This window comes from Chiloscyllium plagiosum, chromosome 4 (assembly GCF_004010195.1).
Source record: "Chiloscyllium plagiosum isolate BGI_BamShark_2017 chromosome 4, ASM401019v2, whole genome shotgun sequence".
NCBI lineage: Eukaryota > Metazoa > Chordata > Chondrichthyes > Orectolobiformes > Hemiscylliidae > Chiloscyllium > Chiloscyllium plagiosum.
In genome coordinates, this window is record NC_057713.1 from 69728974 (window position 1) to 69746966 (window position 17993).

The 17993-nt window shown below is 43.4% G+C and overlaps 1 protein-coding gene across 1 annotated transcript in view; it reads left to right on the forward strand.

Annotated features, from left to right (window-relative positions):
- Positions 1–17993, forward strand: part of LOC122549480 (oxidation resistance protein 1-like) — a 73653-nt gene that overhangs the window by 14551 nt on the left and 41109 nt on the right. The window contains exons 2-3 of the mRNA XM_043689340.1: positions 2073–2240; positions 3946–4071. Of these exons, the coding sequence (XP_043545275.1) occupies positions 2073–2240; positions 3946–4071 (294 nt within the window). The remainder of the gene's footprint in view (positions 1–2072; positions 2241–3945; positions 4072–17993) is intronic.

The window sequence follows — 17993 nt, forward strand, 5'->3', positions numbered from 1 at the left end:
CCTTTGAGGAGAAAGTGAGGGCTGCAGATGCTGGAGATCAGAGCTGAAAATGTGTTGCTGGAAAAGCACAGCAGGTCAGGCAGCATCCAAGGAACAGGAGAATCGAAGTTTCGGGCATAAGCCCTTCTTCAGGAAGTCATTCCTGCTGTGCTTTTCCAGCAACACATTTTCAGCTTATAAATATGACCATTTAATCAATTTATCTGGCAATGAGAGGTGCACTCTGAGGTGTTAACAGGCAAGATGTAGCTTGCCAGTGAAGAGTTTAAATAGTCTGCACTTAAACGCTTATTTACTCCAAAACAGAGAGACCAATTTTTCTTTTGGTGAGTAAGCAGGTAAATGTTTGATTTTCTGGTTAAGCAGGACTACCAAGCAGGGGCCACTAATGTCTTTTGTAGGGGAAAAGGGGCCAACGTTTTCAGTGGTTTGGGGGAGAGGTTTGCCCTGATGCAGGAACCCTAACTAGCATGAAGGTCAGCATGTTCACCACCCTTACATTGATTTCAATACCAACTCAACCGAAAATGTATAACTACTATAGAGCTTGTGGAACAGCAGGACTGCAATTCAGAATTTTTGTCTTTAATGGTGCATGACCCTGCTAAGTTTAAAAGGGTCTAGCTGAACTAAGTTGTGCAACCACTTACTATTTTGGGTTGGATTCGGGGGAAAGAATATACACAAAACCATCTCATGGATTTGCAGCTGGCAATGACTTAACTATGTTAAAGTTTGGATAATTTTTCCAACAATATACTTTATTCATCAAAACTTGTTTTATAAAATGATTTGACTCTTAGAGTTTGCACTAATATTCAACTTGTCCCTTCCAGAATGTTCCACTTAATATGTTTGTAACAGATTTAATATTTACAAAATTCCTGACCTCAAATGTATAGGTATATAGCTCAAGGATGGAAAAAATTAAAGTTAGGAATTACTTAGTGCAAAATATGTTACAATATCTTCTATATACCATGCTACATTCTGAGACACTTCAAAATTACTACTGTTCTTTTTTGAAATGGACAGATTTTTGGATGTCACACAATCTGCAGTTCTGCAGTTTTCCAGTTCTACACTTTATAACCTTCTGGACTTAATATTGAGTTCAACACGGTCAAATTGTAAACCACCTCCCATTCCTTTCCCTTAAGCTCTGCTTGTTATGTTCTGTGTCACCATGTCCTCTCTCCCCTCCCTCTCCTCCAGTGAGACTCTGTTCTTTCAAGTCTGACAGTTAGACATGCCCTTGTTCTGCCATTCTCACATTCCGATCACTTAATCTAAACTACCAACATCCTGTCGTCACCACCCCCAGTTATAGCATAAATACTGCCTCTCTATACTTCAGCTTGATAAAGATTCACCTAGACTCAAAACATGAGCTTGCTCTCTCTCCATGGAAGCTACCTGACCCGCTGTCATCTCCACCATTTCTTGTCTTGAGGACAGTTTCTAGCTTCTGGTTGTACAGTGACTTGTATGGACTAAAGGGGGAAAGAAAGGGAGCTTCGGGAATTGATTTTGATGTTCTAAGCTTGTAATGCTCGCTCATTGCATCGACGAAAGAGCTTTACTCCACAAATAACTAGTAAACACGAGCATTGTATTTGCTAAGATTCCAAATGAGTTCCATCTCTATTCCATCCCATATTATTTTAAGTGTAGAAGTTTCAGAATAAATTAACTCAATTAAAAACTAGATATAAGTTCTAATTCTCTTTGTAAACTTGTTTATGGGATGTCGGCATCTCTGGTTTGGCCAGTATTCGTTGTCCTTTCAAATTGTCTTTGCCAAAATGAGTAGTTGTTTGAGACTGCATTAGTCATCAGTGTAGATTTCTGCAATTTGCCATAATCAAAATGTACTGCATGGATCCTTGATAAGAGCTGAGACTTTCAAGTGTTTCACTATTCAAAAATACTTAAATAATCATTTCATAAGTCCATAATTTTAGCTACTGTCTGAATTGTTAACTGTCAAGCCTACAATCTTTTCTTGTTCGCTGCCTTCACCGCGCCCCCTTGCCTTATACATTTATTCTTTCTTTAACGTCCCCTTCTAGATTTTGTATTCCTGTTTTTTTTTCTCCTTGCTCTTCACTATTATTTTAATTTTAGTGGAATTGTTTTCTTCCTGTCTCTGTATTCAGGTAGTATCAGTGACTGAATACCATCGCAGGATCGATGCTCTTAATGCTGAAGAACTGTGCAAGCTTTGCAGACGTCTCAAGGTGCTCCATCCGTAGTTAAACGCAGCATATATTTGCCCAAAGAGCTAGAGCAGATGTGGTTGTTTGCATCCCAGATTTTTCTCAGTGGCAAATATGCTTCCATTGTGTTTGTCTCAACACCAGCACTATCAAAACTTTGCAGAAAATTCCTTTTATTCACTTGTGGTGCAGTGATATGCAATAGTTCGTTAAAACATAACACATTGCATGAAGGGGAGTTAATTATGGCATGGGGGAGGTTTTATGAATTTTCTGCCCTCCATATCTCACAGTACAGTCCTCAAACTACGCTTGTTATCACATGATGTGATGGTGAGCAGTTTCTCTAAATTGGTTTATTGCAGGATTTGATGTGGAGGAAAATTCTGCTGAGAATGCAGAAGGTGAACAAAGTCTGTGATGATTGTGCCTCATCTTTAATGTAGTACATTTGGAATAAATTCTCTCCAATTGTTTGCATTCTTCTCAGCTTTGACTTTCACCTGTTATGCTGTACTTGAATCAATGTGCATTCTAACTTGCTTGTGGCAGTAATGCTCTTGCACAGTATACTGATAAGACAATAATGATATTAAACTTACAAAGCGAAATTCTATTCATGTTTTAATTTAAAGCTGTTGTGTACAGAGGGATAATAACGAGGTTAAATGATCATCATTTACAGCTAAACAGTTATTTTGGTCATCTATCTTAATACACTGCAGTGAGGTAATGTGAAGATTTCTTAGGTTAGCGTTTTGACCATCATTTTAAAAATACCTGACCTGGAATGGCACTGTTCGATTAAGGTCTGCTATTGATGTCTTATTAAATTTGCCTTGAAAAATTCCAGATACTTTATTTAGTCAAAATGTCCACATTATTTGCTTTTGAATAAGCAAAAAAAAAGAACGAGACTGAGTTTGTGTTTATTCTGAAAAGGTGGTGCTATAATTGAGAAGTGAAGCCAGAAACTTTGAGATTGTCCATTCACTCTAATTTGAAGATGTCGGTTATGTAAGGTGATAGACCTTTCTTAGGTTCTTTTCCTGAGATTTCACATATAAGATGCAATTAGCACACATCAACTTCTGCGAACAGTTAAAGTTTATTGAAGCTTGTACAAACTAGGTGAGTCCTTTGAACCCCTTGCCGCCCCCCGCAGGCATGCGAGGTCAAGTCAAAGTGAAGCCCTGAACAAAGAAAACACATTCCCTTGACACAGGTCAGTTGGTCACGCTCATAGATGTTCAGGCCACTCCCCCCAGTCACATTACCCCAGGTCTAATGGTAGAATTAGATCACCCTCTGAGATGATGCAAATGCCCTAATCCTGGGGAATCGTTATGCAGATGGTTTCCTGACTCAGTGATTCCCCAAGACAGTGTAGGTGTGATCTACCTAGCTTCAGGGGATGGCTTATGAAAGCATTTCTGAATGGAAGTGATTGAATGATAGTTTAATTTGACAATGGGAGAGTAGTAGCAAATGACTGCCTAAATGGAGTGGCAGACGTTTGCATTCTTGCATGAATGTCATGCCCACCCACTTCCAGAATGTTCAGTCAGTGCTTTTAACTCTTTATTACATTAATGTCCAGAGCAATATTCCAATTTAATCTTTTAACATTACACTTTTACATAGTTTCAGTTCAAGGTACTGAACTAAGGTACCTTCCACCTAAGGCTGGAAGAGTTGTGGTTATTAATGTTATCCCTGCTTTTAGATAACAACACGAGAGGAAACCAGTATGAAGCAAAATACAACTATAAAACTAGACCTGGAGTCTGAAACGTTTCGGCCAAACCTAAGTGAAAAAAGTGCCCTACTGCAAACGGATCAGATTGAAAAGGTAATTGTTTCTCAGACAATAAATTTGAAGCATTGAAAAGTACTGAGGCATTTTATCACCTTAAAATGTGTCGATGTGAGTTGTTATTGAAATTACTCCACTTAATTTGGGAATGAAAACCTCAAAAGGAATGGAATAGTCTATAAGGGACTGAGTAGAATTAGTGGCAGGAATTTAGACCGGATCTCGCAAGATGGTGGAGATTCCACAACTCCCCACCTATCTTCAAGCAGGTCTGGTCCAGGAAGGCTTGTGGTTGCTCTCTTGCAGAAGTGTTTCAGTATTGTGTATTAGCACCTACAAATGGTTTACATCATTTCCATTTTTCTAAAGCACTGAACAAATAGTTTTGTCCAACTGTCAGTCTTAATCAGAAATGATGTATTCATTACCAGATTCCATAGAGTCAGATCAACGGCACAGCAAAAGGCTATTCGACCAGTCTATCTGCAACGGTCCAAATCACGACTTAACTATTCTAATCCCATTTTCCTCGACTTGGCCCATAATCTTGAAAAACTTGGCATTGCATATACACATCTAAATAGATCTTAAATGTTATGAGGGCTTCTGTCTCTATCATCTTTGCAGACAGTGAGTTCCAGACTCCCACCACCCTCTGGGTGAAAAGGCTTTCCTCACATCTTCTCTAAACCTTCTCCCCATAGCTTCATGTTTGGATATTTAAGGTATGTAAGTGAAATTGTTAACAGCATGACTGACAGGTGTCATTGCTGGTAAAGGTTGGGCAAATTGTCTGTAATATTATTGTGCATCCATGCACAAAGGATGCAATCTTGAATTACTATTTCATGAGTTTGTGAAGCATTTAAAAAGTACAAAAATGGAAGTTAGACTTGGATAAACCAAAAACAATGAATGAAAGATGGTTTATTTAGGATACAAAAAAGTAACCATGTAGTTTAAGACAAATAACAATGTTGATGCAATGAATTGCATCAGTTTAACAGTTTTAAAAAAGAAGTTAGTAACATGGAGCAATGGACAAAGCAGCTTAGCAGTGAAACAAGTGTGCTTACAGTTAAAGAACTGTTGACCATAAAGTGAAGGTGGAGGAAAGTTTTGGTTTATTTGTATAATTGTGCGCTGAACTTTCACAGCTGACCAACTGTGAAATTACAGACATCTGTGGAGATAGTCAAAGAAAACTAAACAATGCAGTGGAGTTTCACAGCTGACCTTCAGAGACCTCCTTATTGGAACTACATATATAGCAGCTGTGAGTGATCATTGATTTCAGAGCCTGATCAACTAAGTATGTGATTTTAAGACTTAAAACTTATAAAACTTCACTTTTTATAGGTTCCCAAAAAAAATTAATAGGGTGAGTTTTTTAATGTCTTACTGAGATCTCTTTTGATTAAAGTTTTTATATAAAAGATAGATATTAAGTTATCCCAGAGCAGTGTTTTTGAACAGTGAAACAGTTTTTGTGAAAGTGTGATTTTGTTTTGGTATATTCCGGGTGTGTAGATTGTTTGTGATGGCTTTTAGAAGAGTGATGGGTAGGGGAGATTAGGGAGAATTACAATGTTCCTGGAGATTGTCTGCAGGAAGTGTGTTTGGATGGAGTCCTATCTGATCGCAAGAATTGGTTGGAGCAGCAGTTACAGTCAATGAGAAATTCATAAGAGCCAGGGGATGTGATAGATAGCAGAAGATAGAAAAGCCACACATGTAATAACCTAGGCTGGTTACCGTGAGGAAAGGTAGGGGAGATAGGTAGTTCAGGAGTCCCTTGTGGCTATCTCCGTCTTAAACAAGTATGCTGTTTTAGGTAATGTCCGTTTCTGCAAAGACCATTTCTTCCATGACGACCTGGTCAGGTCCACCCTCCCATCCTGGCATCTTCCCCTGCCACCGCAGGAATTGCAAAACCTGTGCCCACACCTCCCCCTTCACCACCATCCAAGGCCCCAAAGGAGCCTTCCGCATCCATCAGCGTTTCACCTGCACATCCACCAATGTCATTTATTGTATCCATTGCTCCCAATGCGGTCTCCTTTACATTGGGGAGACTGGACGCCTTCACGCAGAGCACTTTAGGGAACATCTCCGGGACACCAGCACCAATCAACCCCACCGTCCCGTGACCCAACATTTCAACTGCCCCACCCACTCTGCCAAGGACATGCACGTCCTGGGCCGCCTCCCCCCGCCACTCCCTCACCACCCGACACTTGGAGGAAGATCGCCTCATCTTCCGCCTGGGGACTCTTAAACCCCAGGGCATAAATGTGGACTTCACCAATTTTCTCAATTTTCCCTTTCCCCCACCTTACCCCAGTTCCAACCTTCCAGCTCAGCATCATCCTCATGACCTGTCCTACCTGCCAATCTCCCTTTCCACCTATCCACTCCACCCTCCTCTCTGACCTATTACCTTTATCCCTACCTCCATCCACCTATTATAGATGAAGGGCTTTTGCCCGAAACGTCGATTTTCCTGATCCTCAGATGCTGCAAGACCTCGTGCTCTTCCAGCACCACTCTAATCTTGACTCTGATTTCCAGCGTCTGCAGTCCTCACTTTTGCCCTCGGGAGAACGTCCAGTGAAGTTATGTTGGTGAAACTGAGAGAAAGGGAAAGGATGATCACCTTAATGGAATTGTATTGTAGGACCTTCAGTAGTCAGCAGGAAATTGAGAAGCTTAAAGAGAACAGAACAGTACAGCAGAGGAACAGGTCCTTCAGCCCACAATGTTGCGCTGAATGTGACACCAAATTAAACTAATCAAGTTTAAATTGGCCAAATTAAACACATGGGGACTAGTGGTCATAATACTATTAGTTTTTAAATAGTTATGGAAAAGGATAAAGTCTTCCATAAAAGTTAGTTTTCAATTGGAGTGAGGTAAATTTTAAGGGTATGAAACAAAATTTTCAAAAGTTGATTGGAGTAGACTGTTCGCAGGTAAAGTGATGACTGACAAGTAGGAGGTCTTCCAAAGTGGGATAACATGTATCTCCATCCACCTATTATACTCTTGGCTACCTTCTCCCCAGCCTCAGCAGTCCACTTATGTTCTTGTATTCTACCCTTGAAATTAAACCTGCGTTAACATTGAAATTCTAATTCAGAACTCTCGAGTCCCTTTGTGTTTCAGCTTTCTGAAGCCTTTTCCCATTTAGAAAATATCTGCACTTGTATTCTTCCAATGGAGCGACAGTTAGAGGCAGTGAGGAATTTACAAGAGCAAGGGGATGTGATGGATGGCAGTTGTAGGAAGGGAGCTGAAAAATTTGTTGCTGGAAAAGCGCAGCAGGTCAGGCAGCATCCAAGGAGCAGGAGAATCGACGTTTCGGGCATAAGCCCTTTTTCAGGAATGGGGAAGGTGTGCCAAGCGGGCTAAGATAAAAGGTAGGGAGGAGGGACTTGGGGGAGGGGCATTGGGAATGCGATAGGTGGAAGGAGGTTCAGGTGAGGGTGATAGGCCGGAGAGGGGGGTGGGAGCGGAGAGGTCAGGAAGAAGATTGCAGGTCAAGAAGGCGGTGCTGAGTCAGAGGGTTGGACCTGAGATAAGGTGGGGGGAGGAGAAATGAGGAAGCTGGAGAAATCTGCATCAATCCCTTGTGGTTGGAGGGTTCCTAGGCTGAAGATGAGGCGCTCTTCCTCCAGGCGTCATGTTGCCATGGTCTGGCGATGGAGGAGGCCAAGGTCCTGCATGTCCTTGGCGGAGTGGGAGAGCGAGTTAAAGTGTTCAGCCACGGGGCGGTTGGGTTGGTTGGTGCGGGTGTCCCAGAGGTGTTCTCTGAAACATTCCGCAAGTAGGCGGCCTGTCTCCCCAGTGCCACTTCGGGTGCAGCGGATGCAGTAAATGATGTGTGTGGAGGTGCAGGTGAATTTCTGACGGATATGGAAGGATGGAGAAAGTGAGGTCTGCAGATGCTGGAGATCAAAGTTGAAAGTTTCTTGCTGGAACAGCACAGCAGGTCAGGCAGCATCCAGGGAACAGGAGATTCGACGTTTCGGGCACAGGCCCTTCTTCAGGATATGGAAGGATCCCTTGGGGCCTTGGAGGGAAGTGAGGTGGGAGGTGTGGCCGCAAGTTTTGCATTTCTTGCGGTTGCAGGGGAAGGTGCCAGGAGTGGAGGTTGGGTTGGTGGGGGGTGTGGACCTGACGGAGTCGCGGAGGGAGTGGTCTTTCCGGAATGTTGATAGGAGAGGGGAGGGAAATATAGTTGTAGGAAGGGAGAAGAGCTGCAGGTAAAGTCACATAGATGTGGTAACTCCAGGAAAGGCAGGCGGGTAGTGCAGAAGTTTCCTGTGGCTATCCCCATTTCAAACAAGTATGCTGCTTTGGAAAATGAAGGGGGTGATGGATTCTGAGGGGAATGCAGTACGAATAACCAAGTTTCTGGTATCAGGACAGGCTCTAATGTAATGATGGGTACGTCAGGTTCCAAGCAATCAATTGTGATTGGGGATTCTCTAGTTAGAAATACAGACAGTTGATTCTGTGGCCAGCAGTGGAAAAATCAGAATGAACAAAGAACAAAGAAAACTTGCAGCCCAGAAACAGGTCCTTCAGCCCTGCAAGCCTAAGCCGATCAAAATCCACTGTATAAACCTATCGCCCAATTCCTAACTATCTGTATCCCTCTGCTCCCCACCTACTCATGCATCTGTCCAGATACACCTTAAATGAATCTACCATGCCTGCCACTACTACCTGTGCTGGCAAAGCATTCCAGGCACCTACCAAACTGTGTAAAGTACTTTCCATATGTATCCCCCTTAAACTTCTCTCCTCTCACCTTGAACGCGTGACCTCTCGTTATTGAATCCCTCATCCTGGGAAAAAACTTATCTCTATCCACCCTGTCTATACCCTTCATGATTTTGTAGACCTCAATCAAGTCCCACCTCAATCTCCTTTTTTTCTAATAAAAACAATCCTAACCTACCCAACCCCTCTTCATAGCTGGCACCTTCTATACCAGGCAACATCCTCTGCACCCTCTCCAAAGTGCCCATGTCCTTTTGGTAATGTGATGACCAGAACTGTACACAATAATCAAAATGCGGCCGAGCCAAAGTCTTGAACAATCTTAACACGACCTGCCAGCTTTTATACTCAATACCCTGTCCGAAGAAGGCAAGCATACCAAATGCCTTCTGGATCACCCTGACCACCTGTGCAGCCACCTTCAGGGTACGATGGACCTGAATTCTCAGATTTCTCTGCTCATCAACTTTTCCCAAGGCTCTTCCATTTACAGTATAATTGGCGCTAGAATTAGACTTCCCAAAATGCATCACCTCACATTTGCCTTGATTGAACTCCCTCAGCCACTTCTCTGCTCAACTCTCCAGTCTACCTGTATTCTCCTGTATTCTTTGACAGTCTCCTACACTTTCTGCTAGTCCACCAATCTTTGTTATCTGCAAACTCACTAATCAGACCAACAATGCCCTCTTCCAAATCATTTATGTATAATACAAGCAACAGTGGCCCCAGCACTAATCTCTCTGGAACACCACTGGTCACCTTTCTCCATTTTGAGAAACTCCCTTCAGCTGCTACTCTGTCTTCTGTTGCTCAACCAGTTCTTTATCCAGCTCGCTGCACACCATGTGACTTCACTTTCTCCGTTAGTGTACCATGGGGTACCTTAGCAAACGCCTTACTAAAGTCCATGTGTATGGCATCTACAGCCCTTCATTCATCTTCTGAGAAATAAGAAGGGTGCAGTTACAAATAGATAAACAGATTATGGAAAGATGTAGAGGCAACAGGGTGGTGGGGATGGAAATTTTTAATTTTCCCAGCATTGACTGGGATACACTTAATGTCAGAATGCTGTGTTGCCTCCCTGGTGCCAGGATCAAGTATATCTCGGAGAGGGTGCAGAATGTCCTCAAACGGGTGAGGGACCAGCAGGAGGTCATTGTGCACATTTGAACCAATAACATAGGCAGGGAAAAGGATGAGATTCTGTAGGGAGAATATAGAAAGCTAGGCAGGAATTTAAAAAGGAGGTCCTCAAGAGGAGTAATATCTGGATTACTCCCAGTGCTACAACCTAATGAGGGTTGTGAGGAGCTGGTGTATGGGAGAAGGATTCACATTTTTGGATCATTGAAATCTCTTCTGGGATAGAAGTGATCTGCACAAGAAGGATGGATTGCACCTGAATTGGAAGGGTCTAATATACTGGCAGGGTGATTTGCTGAAGCTTTCGGGAGGATTTAAACAAGGCGGGGTGGGACCCATGGAGGTCATGAAGAAGGAAATTAATCTGAGACTTGTACAGTTGAGAAAAGGAACGAGTCAAACAGTAGGGCAGGCAGGGACAAAGCAGAGAACAAGGTAGAACTGATAAGTTAAACTACATTTATTTCAATCCAAGGGGCCTAACAGGGAAGGCAGATGAACTCAGGGCATGGTTAGCAATTACAGAAACGTGACTCAAGGATGGACAGGACTAGCAGTTTAATGTTCAAGGATGCAAATGGTATAGGAAGGATAGAAAGGGAGGCAAGAGAGGAGGGGGAGTGGTGTTTTTTGATTAGGGAGGATATTCCTGGAAGTACATCCAGGGAAGTTATTTGGGTAGAACTGAAAAATAAGGAAGGGCTGGTCACCTTATTGGGATTGTATTCTTGACCCCCTAATACTCAGCGGTAAACTGAGAAACAAATTAGTAAGGAAGTTTCAGTTATCTAAGAATAATAGAGTGGTTATGGTAGGAGATTTTAACTTGCCAAACCTTGAATGGGGCTGCTGTAGTGTTAAGGGTTTAGATGGAAAGGAATTTGTTGTGTGTGTATAAGAAAATATTCTGATTCAGTGTGTGGATGTACCTTCTAGAGAAGGTACAAAATGTGACCTACTCTTGGGAAATCAGGCAGGGCAGGGAACTGTAGACTGGTAGCCTGACATTGGTGGTGGGCAAGTTCTTGGAGGGAATCCTGAGGGACAGGATTTACATGTATTTAGGAAGGCAAGGACTGATTAGGTGTAATCAGCATGGGAAATCATGTCTTGCGAACTTGATTTGAGTTTTTTGAAGAAGTAACAAAGAGGATTGATGAAGGCAGAGCTGTGGATATTGTCTGTATGGACTTAAGTCAGGCATTTGACAACATTCCTCATGGGAGAGTGGTAGGCAAGGTTAGAACTCATGGAATACAGGGAGAATAGCTGTTGTTTTTCAGACTGGAGACCTGTGACTGCTGAAGTGCCACAAAGAATTAGTGCTGGGTCCACTACTTTTTGTCATTTATGTTAATGTCTTGGATGTGAACATAGGAGGTATAGTTAGTAAATTTACAGATGTCATGAAAATTGAAGGTGTAGTAGACAGCAAAGAAGGTTACCTCAGATTGGTCAGATGGGCCAGTGGGCTGAGTGGCAGCAGATGGAGTTTAATTTAGATGAATGCGAGGTGCTGCATTTTGGGAAAGCAAATCTTAGCAGGACTTATACCCATAATTTTGTGGTCCTGGGGCGTGTTGTTGAACAAAGAGACCTTGTTCATAGCACCTTGAAAGTAGAGTTGCAGGTAAATAGGATAGTGAAGAAGGCATTTGGTATGTTTTTCTTTATTGGTCAGAGTATTGAATATAGGAATTGGGAGGTCATGTTGTGGCTGTACAGGTCATTGATTCGACCATTTTTGGAATCTTGCTTGCAATTCTGGTCTTCCTATTGGAAGGATGTTGTGAAACTTGAAAGGGTTCAGAAAGGATTTCCAAGGATATTGCCAAGATTGGAGGATATGTGCTATAGGGGTGGCTGAACAGGCTGGGGCTGTTTTCCCTGGAATGTCGGCGGTTGAGGGGTGACCTTATAGCAGTTTATAAAATCATGAGGGGCATGGATAGGGTAAATAGACAAGGTCTTTTCCCTGGTGCGTGGGAGTCCAGAACTAGAGGGCATAGGTTTACAGTGAGAGGAGAAAGATATAAAAGCGATATAAGGGGTAACTTTTTCACGCAGAAGGCAGTGTCCAGAGGAAGTGGTGGAGGCTGGTACAATTGCAGCATTTAAAAGACATTTGGATGGGTATATGAATAGGAAGGGTTTGGAGAGATTTGGGCCACATGCTGGTAAATGGGACTAGATTAGGTTCGGATAAGATTGGACCAAAGGATCTGTTTCCATGCTGTACATCTCCATGACTCAAGTTCATAACCCCACACTTTCCCACATTGCATTCCATCTGCCATTTCTTTGCCAATTCTCCTCATCTGTCCAAGTCATTCTGCAGTCTCCCGACTTCCCCAGTGCTACGTGTCCCTTCACGTACCTTTCTGTCATCTGCAAACTTAGCAACAATGCCCTCAGTTGTGAACAGTTGGGGTCCCAACATTGGCCTCTGCAGTACTCCACTAGTCACCAACTGCAATCTGAAAATGATCTCTTTATCCCCACCCTCTGCCTCTGTCAGTCAGCCAATCATCTATCCATTGTCAGCACCCAAAGACCACGGATTCTAATATTAATTAACAGCCTCATGTAGGGCGGTTGCCTTCCGAAAAACCAATAAGATATCATCCACTCCTTTAACTAACTTGCTCAAAGAACAAAAGGGAAGTGCTGCACAGGAACAGGACCTTTGGTCGGCCCTCCACACCTGTGCTGATCATCGTGCCCTAACTAAACTAAAAAAAAACTTTTGCCCTTGTTCTGTCTGTATTCCTCTCTACCCTCCCTATTCATATAACCATCCCATTGCCTCTTAAATGTTGGCAACGTGCCTGCCTTCGTGTGAAAGTTTCCCCTTGCACATCTCCTCCCTTAAACTTTGCCCCTTTCACCTTGAACCTGTGCCCCCTTGTACTTGAAATTTCAACCATGGAGAAAAGCCTTGGACTATTCACCATATCTATGCCTCTCATAATTTTGTAGACCCCTATTAGGTCTTCTCTCAGCCGCTGCCTTTCCAGTAATTGTTATTCTAGCCTTTTTAACCTTTCTTCCTAGTCAATGCCTTCGAGATCAGACCTGGTGAACCTTCTCTGCACTAACTCCAAAGCTTCCACGTCCTCCTGGTAGTATGGTGACCAAAACTGTACACAAAACTCCAAAAGCAGCCCAATAAGCTGTAACATGGTTTACTAACTCCTGTACTCCATGCCCTGTGATGAAGGCAAGTATGCCATATGCCTCCTTAATCACCTTGGCCACCTGTGTTGCCACTTTTATGGAACTGTGGAGCTGCACAACCAGATCCATCTGTATATTATTGTTCGGAAGGGTTCTTCTGTTTTTAGTATAATTTACGTCGTATTGTATCATTTCACAGTCGTCTGGATTACCAGCAACTCTACCAATCTTCATGATCATCAATGAACTTAGTAATCAGACCACCCTTGTTTTCCTCCAGATCATTTATATATGCTCCAAGCAACAGAGGACCTAAGATTGATCCCTGTGGAACACCACAAATTCCTGGTCTCCATTCTGAAAAACATCCTTTCACCGCTACCCTCGGTCTTCTTTGACCAAGCCCGTTATTTTATCCATCTAGCCAGCCCATCCGGAATCCCATGTGATTTTAGTTTTTGTACCAATCTGCCATGTGGGACTTTATCAAATGCCTTACTAAAGTCCATATAAACTACATCCACAATCCACAACACCATGCTGCCTGTCACTTGCTAGTCCATTTCCTTTGAAACGTGCATGTAAATGTGCATATGAAATGGACATACCTCAGTATGTCCCTTTCCAAGAGCTTCTCCACCACAGACGTCAGGATTTCCGGGATTATCCCTGTTTCTTGAATAACGGAGTAGCAATGACTAATCTCCAGTCTTCTGGAACCTCACCTGTGGTCAAAAGAGGATCTGATGATACCTGTTAATGCCCCAACTACTACTGCTCTTGCCTCTTGTAATAACCTGGGGATCGATCCCATCTGGCCCTGGGGATTTGTCCACCTTAATGCAAATTAGGATACACAAAACTTCCCCACTCACGATATTAACATCCTCCAGGGTATTCACAGACCCATCCCTGACCTGAGTCGGAAGTCCATCTTCTTGGTGAATACCAAAACAAAGTGCTCATTAAGAATCTCTCCCACTTCCTGTGCCTCCATGTATAACCTCCCACCTTTGTCCTTTAGTGGGCCTACTCTTTCCCTTGTTAACCTCTTTCTTCTAATGTATGTATTCAATGACTTTGTTGGTTTGTAGCTGCCTATACCTATCGTAGTCTTCCTTTTGATTTCGTTTACGATTTCCCTTGTCATCCATGGTTCTTGAATCCAGCCGTTCCATTTTTTTCAGTTTTGCAGGACGTCTATGTCTTGCACTTTAATCAAATGGTCTTTAAAAGCCATACATCATTTTGCCAATAAATACGTTCTCCCAATCCACGTTCCCCAGTTCCAGTCTAATCCTGTCTGTGGTTAGCACTGTTGTCTCACAGTGCCAGGGACCCGGTTCGATTCCAGCCTCGAGTAACTGTCTGTGTGGAGTATGCACGTTTTCCCTGTGTCTGCATGGGTTTCCTCTGGGTGCTCCAGTTTCCTCCCACAATCCAAACAGGTGCAGGTTAGGTGAATTGGCCATGCTAAATTGTCCATAGTGTTCAAGGATGTTTAGTTAGGTGCATTATTCAGGGATAAATGTAGTGGTGTGGGGATTAAGTATGGGTAGGTTGCTCTTTGGAGGGTCAGTGTGGACTTGTTGGGCCAAAGGGCCTGTTTCCACACTGTAGGATTCTATGATAATTGGCCCTTGCCCAATTAAGCATCCTCACCTGAAGGCCACTCTTATCTTTGTCCATGACTAATTGGAATCTTATGGAATTATGGTCACTAAGGCCAAAATGCTCTCCTCTTGAAACATCGATCACCTGTTCTGTCTCATTCCCTAATATCAAGTCTGGTATGGCCTCCTCTCTGGTCTCAAAAAAATCCTCCTGGACACATCTCCAAGGGAGTCCCAATCAATAAGAGGAAAGTTGAAGTCACCCAACATATCCATCCTGCTATTTTCACATTTTTCCAGTATCTGACTACATGTGTGTTCCTCTCTCTCCTGTGGGCTGTTGAGGTCTATAGAAAACTCCCGACCTTGTGATTTCACTCTTGCTATTCCTGAGCTCCACACACACTGCCTCACCGCAAGATCCCTCTGATGTGTCCTCCCTCAACATTGCTGTGATGTGATCCTAATCAGCAATGCGACTTCCCCATCCCTTGTTGTTTCCCCACCTGTCCCACCTAGAGTAGCGATATCCTGGAATTATAAGTTGCCAGTCTTGTCCCTCCTTTTAATTATGTCTCCGTAATAGCAATAACATCAGAATTCCATGCAGTAATCCATGCTCTTAGTTCATCGGTCTTACCTGATATACTACTTGCATTGAAGTAAATCTAGACTACAGTCCCTCTGATCCTGTGACTTCTCTCTGCCTGTTCTTACTCTGCACTATGCATATTTCAGTCTCACTTTTGTCCCCAGCCCCTGCCCGTACTGCCATGTTCAAGTTCCCATCCCTCTCCCACACTAGTTTAAACCCACTCGAAGCATTCTAGCAAACCTCCTTCCCAGGATATTGATGCCCCTCCAATTCAGGTGCAACCTGTCCTTCTTGTACAGGTCTCGCCTTCCCCCAAAAACATCCCAATGATCTTTCTATGTGTACCCTCGTGCTACATCAACTTTGTAGCCACATGTTCACCTCTGTTCCTAGCCTTACTAGCCCATGGCATTTATAGTACTGCTGAGATTACCACTCTGGTAGTTCTGCGTTTTAGCTCCCCACCTCTTCCTCCTTCCTACCTATATAATTTGTGCCAAAGTGGGCAATGACTTCTTTTTCTTTTCTATCCTCTTTCAGGATGTCCTGCATCTGCTCAGAGACATCCAGGACCCTGGCAGCAGAGAGGCAACACAGCGAATCTTATTCATGGCCACAGAACTGCCTGTCTGTGCTCCTGACTATTGAGTCACCAATCACTATTGCTCGCTTGGATTTTGCCCCACCTTTCTCTACAGCAGAACTGGTTGTGGTGCCACAGGCCTGCTGTGGCTTGTACTGTCAAATCAAAGGTCATTCCTTGATCTGCTGTTCAGATATTTACACTCAATTCACGCTATTTGTACTTGTTTTGACACTCTTAATTACCTTACACAAATCCTTCTGCCTATAAATTCTGTGCCTGTGCACTTCCCTCCCCTTAGCTTGTGATTTTAAATAAACCTGTTGGACTATAACCTAGATTAGGTAACTTACAGGATGGAAACAGGCCCTACAGCCCAACAAGTCCACACCGACCCTCCGAAGAGCAATCCATCCAGACCCATTCCCCTACATTTACCCCTTCACCTAACACTACAGGCAATTTAGCATGGCCAATTCACCTAACCTGCACATTTTTGGACTGTGGGAGGAAACCGGAGCATCCGGAGGAAACCCATGGAGACATGGGGAGAATGTGCAAACTCCACACAGACAGTTGTCTGAGGTGGGAATTGAACCCGGGTCTCTGGCGTTGTGAAGCAGCAGTGCTAGCCCATAACCTGGTGTCGTTTGACTTCTGACTTGACTTATTACTTTCTCAAAGAATTCTGACAGATTTGTACAGGCATTACTTTACCATGCACTTCCAAGTGTTCTGAAATCTCATCCTTAATAATGAACTGTAAAATCTCACCAAGCACCAAGGTCAGGCTAACTAGCCTGTAGTTTCCCGGACCCAAAACGTTAACTTTGATTTCACAGATACTTGCTGAGCTTTTCCAGCAACATCAGTTTTTGTTTCTGATTTAGAGCTTCCAGTTTCAACTTCTGTCCTCCTCCTCCTCTCTTTCCCTCCCTTCCCACCCAATATTACTTAATTAGCTACCTTCTGCTAGTGTTTAACTTTCCAAACCTCTAGCTTCCCACAGATCATCTTCAGATCGTATGATTGTTCTTTTTTGTGTTGCTGTACCCGACATCCCTGGTTGCCTCCTCCTTTCCGTAGTACAACCAGAAATTTTTCCCATCCTCCATCTTGGATTACCCAGAATCCTTTGTCTAAATAAACTTTTTTTAGATTAGATTCCCTACAATGTGGAAATGGGCCCTTCGGCCCAACCAGTCCACACTGACCCTCCGAAGAGTAACCCACCCAGACCCATTTCCCTCTGGCTAATGCACCTCACACTTTGGGCAATTTAGATTACTTACAGTGTGGAAACAGGCCCTTCGGCCCAACAAGTCCACACCGCCCTGCCGAAGCGCAACCCACCCATACCCTTACATTTACCCCTTACCTAACACTACGGGCAATTTAGCATGGCCAATTCACCTGACCTGCACATCTTTGGACTGTGGGAGGAAACCGGAGCACCCGGAGGAAACCCACGCAGACACGGGGAGAATGTGCAAACTCCACACAGTCAGTCGCCTGAGGCGGGAATTGAACCCGGGTCTCTGGCGCTGTGAGGCAGCAGTGCTAACCACTGTGCCACCGTGCCGCCCACAATTTAGCAATTTAGCATGACCAATTCACTTGACCTGCACATCTTTGGACTGTGGGTATTTTAGGTGCTGGAGGTGATTTCCTCAAATTCCAGGAGCAGCAATTACTGTTTTATATGCTGTTGCTTTGTTTTGGAACTATGGGGGAAAAAAAGTCAGAGCAACAGCAGTTTTAAAAGGGAGAAGAATAGACAAAGCAAGCACATGGTGAGGTCGGTGCAGGAGAGAGAGAAAGAAACTGACACAGCCTTTGCTGTTTGAATTCATGGATCGCGTCTGGGAAAATTAACAAACAGTGAAATTTCACAGCACAGAAGCAGATAAGTGTATTGTTTTAAGTGTGACCTGCAGAAAGTCTGCAGTAGTGAGTAGAGTGGGTTCTTTCTTGATATGTTTTTGGAGATATGGCTCTTGATTAAACTTAAAGTGGGCGGTACAGTGACAGTGGTTAGCACTGCTGCCTCACG